Source organism: Trachemys scripta, chromosome 12, assembly GCF_013100865.1.
Source record: "Trachemys scripta elegans isolate TJP31775 chromosome 12, CAS_Tse_1.0, whole genome shotgun sequence".
NCBI classification, from domain to species: Eukaryota; Metazoa; Chordata; order Testudines; family Emydidae; genus Trachemys; species Trachemys scripta.
In genome coordinates this window covers 30,530,714-30,542,864 of record NC_048309.1, presented here as the reverse complement: position 1 = coordinate 30,542,864, position 12,151 = coordinate 30,530,714, and the positions used below count along the sequence as shown (strand labels likewise).

General features: G+C 42.1%; 1 protein-coding gene across 6 annotated transcripts in view; it reads left to right on the top strand.

Moving 5' to 3' along the window:
- Window positions 1-12,151, top strand: part of RALGAPB (Ral GTPase activating protein non-catalytic subunit beta) — a 135,483-nt gene that overhangs the window by 75,006 nt on the left and 48,326 nt on the right. For 4 of the 6 annotated variants that reach the window (XM_034788060.1, XM_034788058.1, XM_034788061.1 and 1 more), the window contains 4 exons: window positions 714-778; window positions 979-1,111; window positions 3,692-3,825; window positions 10,065-10,247. In XM_034788060.1, coding sequence (XP_034643951.1) covers window positions 714-778; window positions 979-1,111; window positions 3,692-3,825; window positions 10,065-10,247 — 515 coding nt within the window. The remainder of the gene's footprint in view (window positions 1-713; window positions 779-978; window positions 1,112-3,691; window positions 3,826-10,064; window positions 10,248-12,151) is intronic. The other 2 variants (XM_034788059.1, XM_034788063.1) reach the window with 1 other exon arrangement.

Below are 12,151 nucleotides of genomic sequence, written 5' to 3'. Positions count from 1 at the left end.
TTTCACTGTGAAAATATTCCGATAGACAACTAAAATTGTCCCAGTAATGTTTAGTAAGTATTATCCCCATTTTACAGATAGGGAAATCATAGATACTGCGTCCGCACAGCTAGTTCATTTGGCCCTCTGAACATGTAGTTATATTTATCTGTCACTACGACTGTTGTAGCACCTAGAAGATAGCATCAAGATCAGGACCCATTGAACTAGGTGCTATACATACACATAGTCAGAGTCGGTCCCTGCCCAGCTCCTTTTAAATCGGTGTCTGATGCCTTGTCCTTGTAAAGGTTTCATAGTGTGCGCAGTGCATAAAAAAAAATCCCATCTCCATACTTTCTATGCTTGCAGAGTGGATAGCTTTTTCAGAGTTGAGTTCAGGGAGTTTTTAATGGAAAAGGAGTTAAGATTTAAAAACAAAAAAGCTTTATTAAAAAACAAAGGCCTTTCTGTGTTGGGAGGAGCATAAAGAACCTCTCTGTCAAGCCAAGTGAATTTAAAATAATTTACAGCAAAATCTGAGCTAGTTTATCACTTTCTGTGTTGAATTTCAGAGTCTGAAGCAAATCCTTGTGGCTATCATAAACCCTTAAACAGATCTTTTATAAAAGTGAGCACGGACACATTTTTGTAGAGTTTTAGCTGCACATACACTGCTTTTCACACATTTGAACTGTAAGCAGTTCACCTCTTCTTGTGTTTTAATGTTGCAGGAGCGATGTTAAATATTGTTCAAGACTCAGCACTTTTAGAAGCCATAGGCTGTCAGATGGAAACGGTGAGTTTTTTGTGTTAAAGCTGGACTTTTTTAGAAAAACATATTACTGTATTATACCTACTTTTCCAAGCTATCTAAGCTGATTCCATTAGGTTTTGCCTTTTTATTCTTCTAAGTACATCTTCTAAGCATGTTTTCAGATATGCAGAACACTAACCTATACAGTCTTCTCCCTCATTCATGCTGATTTCAATCTACAGAATGGTGGAGAAAATAACCTTTTGAAAAACCACCGTCGCACTAACAGTGGCATTAGTACAGCAAGCGGAGGAAGCACGGAGCCCACAACTCCAGATAGTGAGAGACCAGCACAAGCACTTCTGAGAGATTATGGTAAGGAGTTAAGCTTTTTTTTTTTTTTTTTTTAAATTGCCATTATATTCCAATTTTACAAAACTCCTTGCCAGGTTGTTTGACTTACTGAGATCTTTAGATATATGAATCTTCATGGATATTTTCAACCAGAGGTGATGGGTATTGTGGGTAGCCCTTTGGCTCTGGCGTTAACTGCTAAATTTTGCTCCTATTTGCATTTATCTATTAGCTTTCAGTCCTGTTATAAGGTATTTTGTTAGTATTCTTATAATAGTAAAGTGAGCTCGAAAGCTTATGAAAAATGGGAAAGAAGTTAATAAATTGCTTATCTTTGTAATGTATATTTTTGAGCCTCTTACGATTTGCAGCTGATACTGGGGCAGATCCTCAGATAGTGTAAATTGTCATAGCTCCATTGATTTTGGTGCAGGTGTGACAATTTACACAAGTTGATGATCTGCCATTCTTAAATCATAGTTAAAAGGATTCTGGTTTGAAAATGAATTATGGTCCTCTAAAACAGGACATCAGCTACTCAGACCACTTGATATAATATGTTAAAATTTTGTTTTGCTTTAGTTTGATATAGTTTGGAGTTTGTTTGACCTTATAATAAAATCCACCCAGTACTAAATCTGTATGTAGTGATCCAGCTGAGTTTAGTGAAAGCCTGGATTCCCATTTGTATCTATTTGTCAGTCTTGTTACTAATGTTAACCAGATGTACCTGAGAACAGACCACCTTAGTACTATGTCTACTAAAGATGTAGATTCTGGGAGCCAGGTCCTACACCATTGAAGATGAGTTTTTCCATTGACTTCAATGGCAGGGGAAATCAGTGTATGCTCTAAGTTTCACATCCGCTGTTGAATTGTATCTGTGCAGGATTTCAGTTTGTCTGGAAATGGCTTACTTGATATCTGAATGCTGCTTTTTCAGCACATGGGTTTGTTTTTAATATGCATGTTTTAATTGGTACGAGTTTGCACTGAGACAAGTGCTCTTGGCATGTCTTATGCAAAGTATCTGTTTGTAGGGTTCATAGTGACCTTTCTTCTATGTATCAGTTACTGAATTCTGTGACTATGATAGTCTGAAGACTGACTTTCATAATGTTTTGGCCAAAGACTTTTTAGCACTGTTAACATTCATTTTATTGGGTTCTTGTACCCTATACAAACAAAATACAGTGTTCAAAATAGAAACATAATTTGGGAAGTTCATAAAAGCAGTTTTTTATTTTCATCTGGAGCCTCTAAGGAAAGTTCAAAAGAATCAGGATGGTCTATTTTCAAATTTTAATTATAGCTGATACTTGAGTTCTGTTACTAGTGTTCCAAAGAATGTCTTACTAAGAACTCCTATGTTTGTTTGTGTGTTTGTTTGTTTTTAAAATGTGTGACATGTATTCTTTATTGGAGATTCCCTTTTTCCATCATAATTCTCCTGTCCTGTCTTTCTTAGTCACACAGGCACCTGCTTCCTCTGGGCCCCGGAGTGCTCAAACCCCGCTCTGCCCCAGACCCCACCTCTGCCCCCACCCCATCCCTCTCCCAAGCCCCCACCCCTGCCCCACCTCTTCCTGCCCCTGCGCCACCCCCACCCCGCCTCTTTCTGCCCAGTTCAGCCCCTTCCCCTGAGTGCACCCCATTCCCACTCCTCCCTCTCCCCCAAGTGCCTCCTGCATACCGTTGAGATGGGCAGGAGGCACTGGGAGAGAGGGAGAGGAGTTGATTGGCAGGGTTGCCGAGAGACGGGAGGCGCGGGGGTGGAGGGAGCTGGCTGCTGGTGGGTGCTAAGCATCCACTAATTTTTTTCTGTGGTGCTCCACAGATTTCTGAAATCAGTTGTTTTTTTTCCCCCTACTCCAGTCTTAAAAAGTATGAAATTATAAAGAAAGCAGATACTGAAAACATACCATTTAATTTCAAGCCCGTGGTGCAGGAAAATCAAATGTCTGGAAGTAATTGAAGTGCCGTTGCATCTTTTTTTTTTTCCTCCCAGGATTAATTCTCTCAATGCCTGGAGCTAATCTTTATGAAATCCTATAGTAATTTTCAGCATATATATTTTAAGTAGAACTCTATATAATATTTGTACATCATATTAATGTCTGAATTAGTTGAAGTTATGAGTACTCAAACTATGAACTCTTACAGAAACTTTTTGCTATAGTGTTTAAGTTTCTGTATAAAGTAAACCTGCTGTTAGCCATTCCACAACTCCACAATTTAAATGTAGTAGCTAGTATTATGCAGCATGCAGTGGATACCTAAAATGTATTTTCAGATGAATTATTCCAACTACATTCAAATGGCAAATCTGGTAAAATATATGTATAGATGCATAAAGAGAGTATGCTTTGAGAGTAGAAGCTAGTCAGATTTAGATATATAACATGCTGGAGTTATAAACCAATTAATTCATTAATCCATGTGAAATTTACTAAATTGCTAGCTTCTGAGGTGTATGTAATTTTGTTTTCTGTGCTTATTGTGGCTGCTTTGGCCTGTGCCTGACAGATTGCTTTGCTTATTGTTACTAATGCTTAGTTATTTTCCCTCCCTGTGGGATGTGGTATTGGGATTATATCCTAGCTCTTAATACAGATACAGCGGCTGGACTACTGATTCGCAGTATTCACCTGGTAACACAAAGACTCAACTCACAGTGGAGACAGGACATGAGTATTTCACTAGCTGCATTAGAGCTTCTTTCTGGATTGGCAAAGGTGAGAGCTGAAGTTTCACTTGTTTTGGTTTTAAATAATTCAGGGATTATATCAAGCCACAAGATGTCCTACAAAAAGAAACAGTCGTTCTGTTGATTGAAATATGAAGCATGTCTTGCTGCTATTCTTGGAATGATTTTGCAGACTAGATAATTGTATAACACATTCAGGTTTTTAATGAGAAACCTTGGTTTAAAAGGCTACCACTGCCATTCCAGGGCAGTTCACTGCCTTGGAAAATCTACCATTTAAAGGATTTAAAAATCCTTACTGTAAAGGCCACATACTGCTTTTCCCCTTCTATTCTGCCCTGGAAACAGTCACTCTTGTAAACTGAAAACATACAGATTATATTTTTAATAAGGAAATAGTATCTTTCTTTTTGAAATTTGTATTTCTGCTCCTCAGTCTGAAGCTAATGGGCTTGCTGCTCCTCCCCTCTTCCCAGTTGAGTAGTTAGATCAATCCACTAGCCTAGATTTTGGCATTCCCTGCAGCAGTCCAGATGCTGAGCAGATTTCCTCCCACTGTATTCTCCTTTTATTACTCTTGTGACCCTATTGTAATTTACCATTTCCCCTACCCCCAAAAAACTTCCAGCTGTCTGTCAAGCCATCTTTTTTTATACCTACCTTTGGGCAATTGTCACTTGCCCCTTTGAACCTAATTTAAAGCCCTCCTCATCAGGTTGTCTAATCAGTGTGTGAAGATGCTCTTCCCCTTCTTGGGCAGGTGGACCCTGTCTTTCCCAGCTGTCCCCTGTCCTGGAGCAGCATCCCATGGTCATAAGAATGGCCATACTGGGTCAGACCAAAGGTCCATCAAGCCCAGTATCCAGTCCTCTGACGGTGGCCAATGGCAGGTGCCCCAAAGGGAATGAACAGACAGGTTATCATCAAGTGATCCATGCCCTGTCACCCAGTCCCAGCTTCTGGCAAACAGAGGCTAAGGACGGGACACCATTCCTGCCCACCCTGGCTAATAGCCATTGATGGACCTATCTTCCATGAATCTATCTAGCTCCCTTTTGAACCCCATTATAGTATTGGCCTTCACAACACTCTCTGGCAAGGAGTTCCAGAGGTTGACTGTGTGTTGCGTGAAAAAATACTTTCTTGTGTTTGTTTTAAACCTGCTACCTATTAATTTCATTTGGTGGCCCCTTGTTCTTGTATTATGAGAAGGAGTAAATAACACTTCTTTATTTACTTTCTCTATACCACTCATGATTTTATAGACCGCTATCATATCCCCTTAGGCGCCTCTTTTCCAAGCTGAAAAGTCCCAGTCTTATTAATCTCTCCTCATACGGAAGCTGTTCTATACCCCTAATCATTTTTGTTGCTCTTATCTGAACCTTTTTCAATACTAATATATCTTTTTATTTATATCTTTTGGACAACCACATCTGCACGCAGTATTCAAAGTGTGACAGTATCATGGATTTATATAGAGGCAATATGATATTTTCTGTCATCTTATCTATCCCTTTCTTGGTGATTCCCAACATTCTGTTCGCTTTTTTGACTGCCGCTGCACATTGAGTGGATGATTTCAGAGAACTATCCACAATGACTCCAAGATCTCTTTCTTGAGTGGTAACAGCTAATTTAGACCCCATTACTGTATATGTATAGTTAGGATTATGTTTTCCAATGTGCATTACTTTGCATTTATCAACATTAAATTTCATCTGCCATTTTGTTGCTCAGTCACCCAGTTTTGTGAGATCCTTTTGTAGCTCTTCGCAGTCTGCCTGGGACTTAAGTATCTTCAGTAGTTTTGTATCATTTGCAAATTTTGCCACCTCACTGTTTACCCCTTTTTCCAGATTGTTTATGAATATGTTAAATAGGACTGGTCCCAGTACAGACCCCTGGGGGACACTACTATTTACCTCTCTTCATTCTGAAAACTGACCATTTATTCCTACCCTTTGTTTCCTATCTTTTAACCAGTTACCAATCCATGAGATAACCTTCCCTCTTATCCCATGACTGCTTATTTTGCTTGAGAGACTTTGGTGAGGGACCTTGTCAAAGGTTTTCTGAAAATCTAAATATACTATATCCACATGCTTGTTGACCCCCTCAAAGAATTCTAGTAGATTGGTGAGGCATGATTTTCCTTTACAAAAACCATGTTGCCTATTTCCCAACAAATTATGTTCCTCTAATGGTCAAGGAAGCCAAAGCTCTCCTGTCAGTGCCATCTGTGCGGGCATGTGTTCATCTCCAGAATGCATCTGTCCCTGCCTGGGCCCTTACCCTTAACTGTGAGAATGGATGAGAATACCACCTATACCCGTGACTCCTTCACCCTGGCTCCAAGAGTCCTGTAGTCGCTACAGATCTGCTCACGGTTACATCTGGCATTATTATTAGTGCCCACTAATAAGAGCAGTAGAGAGACAGATGGGCCTTGGCAATCTTTCTGTAATGTCTTGGATACAGGCTCTAGGCAGGCAGCAACTTCCTGGGATGGCAGGTCAGGTTGGTAGATAGATGCCTCCATCCCCTTCCGAAGGGGGAGTGGGAGGAATCACCACCACCACCCTATGCTGTCTCCTCTTAGGGGTGGTGGCCCTGAGCCTCCCAGCCTCTGGGGAGATGCCTTCTCTTCCTCAGCCGTGAGGTCTGATCATCTCCTCCTGTTGCCAGTACAGCATACTGGTTCTTGACCTTGATGGAGTGGGTGAGGGTGGAGCACTGTCTACTGCCTGAGGTCTCCTCCCCGCAGAGCAGCCATTTTCCTTCCTGTTCTGGTGCCACTGTCGCCTTCTGTAGTCAGCTAGTGACCTCCATCCAGATGTCCCCACGTACATAATATCAATGAAGTCTTTGCATAATCAATGACAATACGCTCTTTGGCTAGGATCTGCCCCAACTTGTGTCTTGGACATCACTAAGACTGTTTGGTACTCAGTAAATAAATAAAAATTCCAGCCCCTGTGAGAATCCAAATTCACCATGGGAATAACCATCAGAGTTCCATTGGGAAGTCTGTTGTAATTGTTAAAAAGAACAGGAGTACTTGTGGCACCTTAGAGACTAACAAATTTATTTGAGCATAAGCTTTCGTGGGCTTCCGATGAAGTGGACTGTAGCCCACAAAAGCTTATGCTCAAATAAATTTGTTAGTCTCTAAGGTGCCACAAGTACTCCTGTTCTTTTTGCAGATACAGACTAACACGGCTGCTACTCTGAAACCTGTTGTAATCATTGGATATGATGTGGCCTGAGACCAGCCTTCAGAACAGCTGGAGAATTGGGAGGCACCAGACTTTCAATGACATGCAGGTTGAAGGGGTGATGGTCTCTAACGGCAGCCCCACTGTGTGATATCCAGCACTGGGATGTAGGAAAGGCTGCCTGTCTCTGGGCTCAGAGCTCTGTTCCCACCAACAGAGGCATAAAATCATAGAATATCAGGGTTGGAAGGGACCTCAAGAGGTCATCTAGTCCAACCCCTTGCTCAAAGCAGGACCAATCCCCAACTAAATCATCCCAGCCAGGGCTTTGTCAAGCCTGATCTTAAAAACCTCCAAGAAAGGAGATTCCACCACCTTCCTAGGTAACCCATTCCAGTGTTTCACCACCTTCCTAGTGAAAAAGTTTTTACTAATATCCAACCTAGACCTCCCGCACTGCAACTTGAGACCATTACTCCTTGTTCTGTCATCTGGTACCACCGAGAACAGTCTAGATCAGGCGTCGGCATCCTTTCAGAAGTGGTGTGCTGAGTCTTCATTTATTCACTCTAATTTAAGGTTTTGCGTGTCAGTAATACATTTTAACGTTTTTAGAAGGTCTCTTTCTAGAAGTCTATAATATATAACTACACAATTGTTGTATGTAAAGTAAATAAGGTTTTTAAAATGTTTAAGAAGCTTAATTTAAAATTAAATTAAAATGCAGAGCCTCATGGACCGGTGGCCAGGACCCGGCCAATGTGAGTGCCACTGAAAATCAGCTCGCGTGCCGCCTTTGGCACACATGCCATAGGTTGCTTACCCCTGGTCTAGATCCATCCTCTTTGGAACCCCCTTTCAGGTAGTTGAAAGCAGCTATCAAATCCCCCCTCATTCTTCTCTTCTGCAGACTAAATAATCCCGGTTCCCTCAGCCTCTCCTCATAAATCACGTGCTCCAGCCTCCTAATCATTTTTGTTGCCCCTCGCTGGACTCTTCCCAATTTTTCCACATCTTTCTTGTAGTGTGGGCCCAAAACTGGACACAGTATTCCAGCTGAGGCCTCACCAATGCTGAATAGAGGGGAATGATCACGTCCCTTGATCTGCTGGCAATGCCTCTACTTATACAGCCCAAAATACCGTTAGCCTTCTTGGCAACAAGGGCACACTGTTGATTCATATCCAGCTTCTCATCCACTGTAACTCCTAGGTCCTTTTCTGCAGAACTGTTGCCTAGCCACTCGGTCCCCAGCCTGTAGCAGTGCATGGGATTCTTCTTTCCTAAGTGCAGGACTCCGCACTTGTCCTTGTTGAACCTCATCAGATTTCTTTTGGCCCAATCCTCTAATTTGTCTAGGTCCCTCTGTACCCTATCCCTACCCTTCAGCAGATCTACCACTCCTCCCAGTTTAGTGTCATCTGCAAACATGCTGAGGGTGCAATCCACACCATCCTCCAGACCATTAATGAAGATATTGAACAAAACCAGCCCCAGGCCTGACCCTTGGGGCACTCCACTTGATGCCAGCTGCCAACTAGACCTGGAAGCATTGATTACTACCTGTTGAGCCCGATGATCTAGCCAGCTTTCTATCCATCTTATAGTCCATTCATCCAGCCCATACTACTTTAACTTGCTGGCAAGAATATTGTGGGAGACCGTATCAAAAGCTTTGCTAAAGTCAAGGAATAACATGTCCACTGCTTTCCCCTCATCCACAGAGCCAGTTATCTCATCATAGAAGGCAATTAGGTTAGTCAGACATGACTTGCCCTTGGTGAATCCATGCTGACTGTTCCTGATCACTTTCCTCTCCTCTAAGTGCTTCAGAATTGATTCCTTGAGGACCTGCTCCATGATTTTTCCAGGAACTGAGGTGAGGCTGACTAGCCTGGAGTTCCCTGGATCCTCCTCCTTCCCTTTTTTAAAGATGGGCACTACATTAGCCTTTTTCCAGTCATCTGGGACCTCCCCTGATTGCCATGAGTTTTCAAAGATAATGGTCAATGGCTCTGCAATCACATCCGCCAACTCCTTTAGCACCTTCGAATGCAGTGCATCCGGCCTCATGGACTTGTGCTCGTCCAGCTTTTCTAAAGAGGCATGATGTAGATGTATACACTAGCAGGCAAAGTACTGTCTGAGACCGGGAATTCTAGCTCCCTGTTCTAGGCATTGGGGACTGCCTTGTTACATGAGACGTTTCTAAGGTGTGACTAAATTACAGGGAGCAGGGAAATCCAAGTGGGCTGATTGCATCAGTGTTAACTGTATGGCTAGAGCAATCCAGTTTGGGAGGAAAGGAGGACAGTTCATCTTTAACTCTGTATCAAGCCAACCTTTGCCCCCCAGTTTGTGGTACTATTCGCTAGCTTCCAAGATCTTGGGCTCTGGCTCCATGGTTGTCCTACCAGGCCATAAGTTCCTTCCCGGCCATAAGTTCCTTCCCATTTATATCTTGGGGAGTTTCCCACTAATTAGTCAGAGAGGGGCTTGGCAGAAGAAGTAAAGTAATTACTGCTGAAAGGATCTGCTCCACAGACTGCTTTCCTTTCACTTCCTCTTTTCCTGGGAGAAAGATGCGATGTTAACTGAAGTCTGAGAGCAGACAGTTCCATTGTTGGAGTGAAGAAGTCACACAAAAGAGAGTTGTCCGATGTTAGTGATGCCAAAACCCAGACAAGTGGATAGGTCCAATTACCTGCATGAGAGAGTGACAACCCGTAAGTTTCAAAATAAGGAAGCTAAGCAGAAATCCATCTTGCAGTAAGTCCACTAGTAAACCAGCTGGTGTCCTCAATTCTTTAGATGCAAACCAGTACATACTGCGGTGGGATTCGTGCACAATCTCTTCACTGTAACTTTGTTGTTCCATTGCATATCAGCATTACATTAAACCTGTCTTGCTTTCCTGTATATCAGAGAGCGGCGCTCAACTGTTTGTATTTCTTAGCATGTAGAAGCACTAAAACAAGTTTTCTCTTCTCTGAAAAAGTTCCTGAAGAAATTCTCAGCTGACAGTGTCTCCACTGCTTGCTTTACTTAGGTGAAGGTGATTGTTGATTCAACTGATAGAAAGCGAGCTATCAGTTCAGTATGCAGTTACATTGTGTACCAGTGCAGCCGTCCAGCTCCACTCCACTCTAGAGATCTTCACTCCATGATCGTTGCAGCATTTCAGTGTCTCTGTGTCTGGCTCACTGAACATCCTGACATGATGGATGAGAAGGTGAGAGGATCTGTGCTGTTCCTGTTTAATGGAGGGAAGTTTGCAGCTAAATTAAATACTTGCTGTTTTGTGCTAGAAGGCTTGCACAGCTAAACCACCTGTTCTTGGGTACTTTTCATATGTATATTTCCAGCATTAAAGAAATGCAATTAACTTGAAATCCTGTAAACGTAAACTAACTTCTGGCTGACTCTAAGTTGCTAGAGGTGAGAGGGCATTGAGAGTGGAGTGAGGGGTTGGAGAACAGGGTGAAATGCATTGGTGGTGGGGAAAATATAGGGGATTCGGGTAAATGGAACCACCTTAGGGACTTATGAAAATGGGGTTAGGATGGGGGGGATATGGATTTGGAATTGTAGGGGCTTAAAGGGGTGTCATGGAGCTGTGCTCCCTGGTCTCAGAATGGGTGGGGGCTGTGGGAGGTTGAAAGCAAATTCAGGGGATAAGAGAGCATAGATATACAGGGTACCTGGGATGGGCATGGAGAGGGGACTTGGAGGCAGAGATCTGTCTGAACAAGACTCCTCTGTCAGGCCTTATTGACAAACCGACTTAAACTTTTGGCACTTATTGAAAAGACAGGGAAATTCCCTGACAGAAAGTGAGTTTGAAAAGAGTTAAGTTGAAGGTGTGTTTAGGGGAAGTCCAATTAACCCACACAAACCACTTACTTTCTTTACAAAAATCTGTGCTTAAAAACAACCTTCGCAAGTGTCCAAAAAGGAAAAAGTGAGGGCTCTAGCTAGTTCCCCAATGCTCCACAATCCTTCATTGCTCACTCTCATCTATCTAGCCTGGGAGATTGATAATTTGAGAACTAGTGAAATGATGTGATGAGAGTCATGAAATGAAAGTTGAGTAACTGAGAGGAGAAAGAGATTTTTAGTCAGATTACGTAAAACTGTTTTATGCAGTGTAGTGGTAGCCATGTCGGTCCCAGGGTATTAGAGAGGCAAGATGGATGAGGTAATATCAATAAAAGATATTCCCTCACCCATCTCATCTCACTCGGTTTTGTCTGTTAACTCCCATTTAACTTCTGTGCCTAACCTTTTAGCTAAAGGAAGCCTTCCTTAAAGATCCAGCATCCTTAAACCTTCAATTAAGGTGTGGGAGCTTACAGTAAACAAGCTCTGAGACCCACAACAAATTCTTCAGCAAAACTGAAAGGAGAGCAGAGCTGACGTTCCATAAAATTTCTGAGATAAAATAAGAAGGAGAAAAAAACCACCATTACCTGCCATATTCATCATCATGAAGCAAAAAAAGAACATACACCCAGTTTAAAAAAAATTCCTTTGGTCACATTTAGCGATGTTCTGTAAACAGTGTTTTGTTTGGGAATCATGTTCTTAGGCGGTGGTTAGCAAGAGTAGGCTTAAATAGAAGTGTGCGTAGGGTATTCTTCGAGGGGCAGATTCTCAGATGGTGTTACTCTATTGACTTCAGTGGAGATGTACTGACCTACCTCAGCTGAGGAGCTCACTCATTATGGTGACAGTGCTCCTTATATTTTGGTGTTTTAAATCAGTCTGTCTCTGCATCTGCATATTTCGAACATTCTGGGCCAATTTTTAATGTGCACCCACAAACAATTATAGCCCACAGATAGCCCAGGTGTGTGCACAAATACACACTCTGCCAATGCTCCACAATCTCAAGGCAGCAACATGAAAATATGTATTTTGAAGTAGCACTTATACACCATTAGCAGTCATAGTCCTAAAAGGTTTTCATCTTTATCAAATGGCTTCCCCCCAGTGTATTGGGTGCTGAGCTGTTATGTCTTTGGCACCATGGTCTCAGTGGACTTTGTGTGTTCTTTCACACATTGAAGGTATTTAACATTGATCACACATTGACTATATGCAGTTAACTCAGATCATCACTTTATATTCCATATA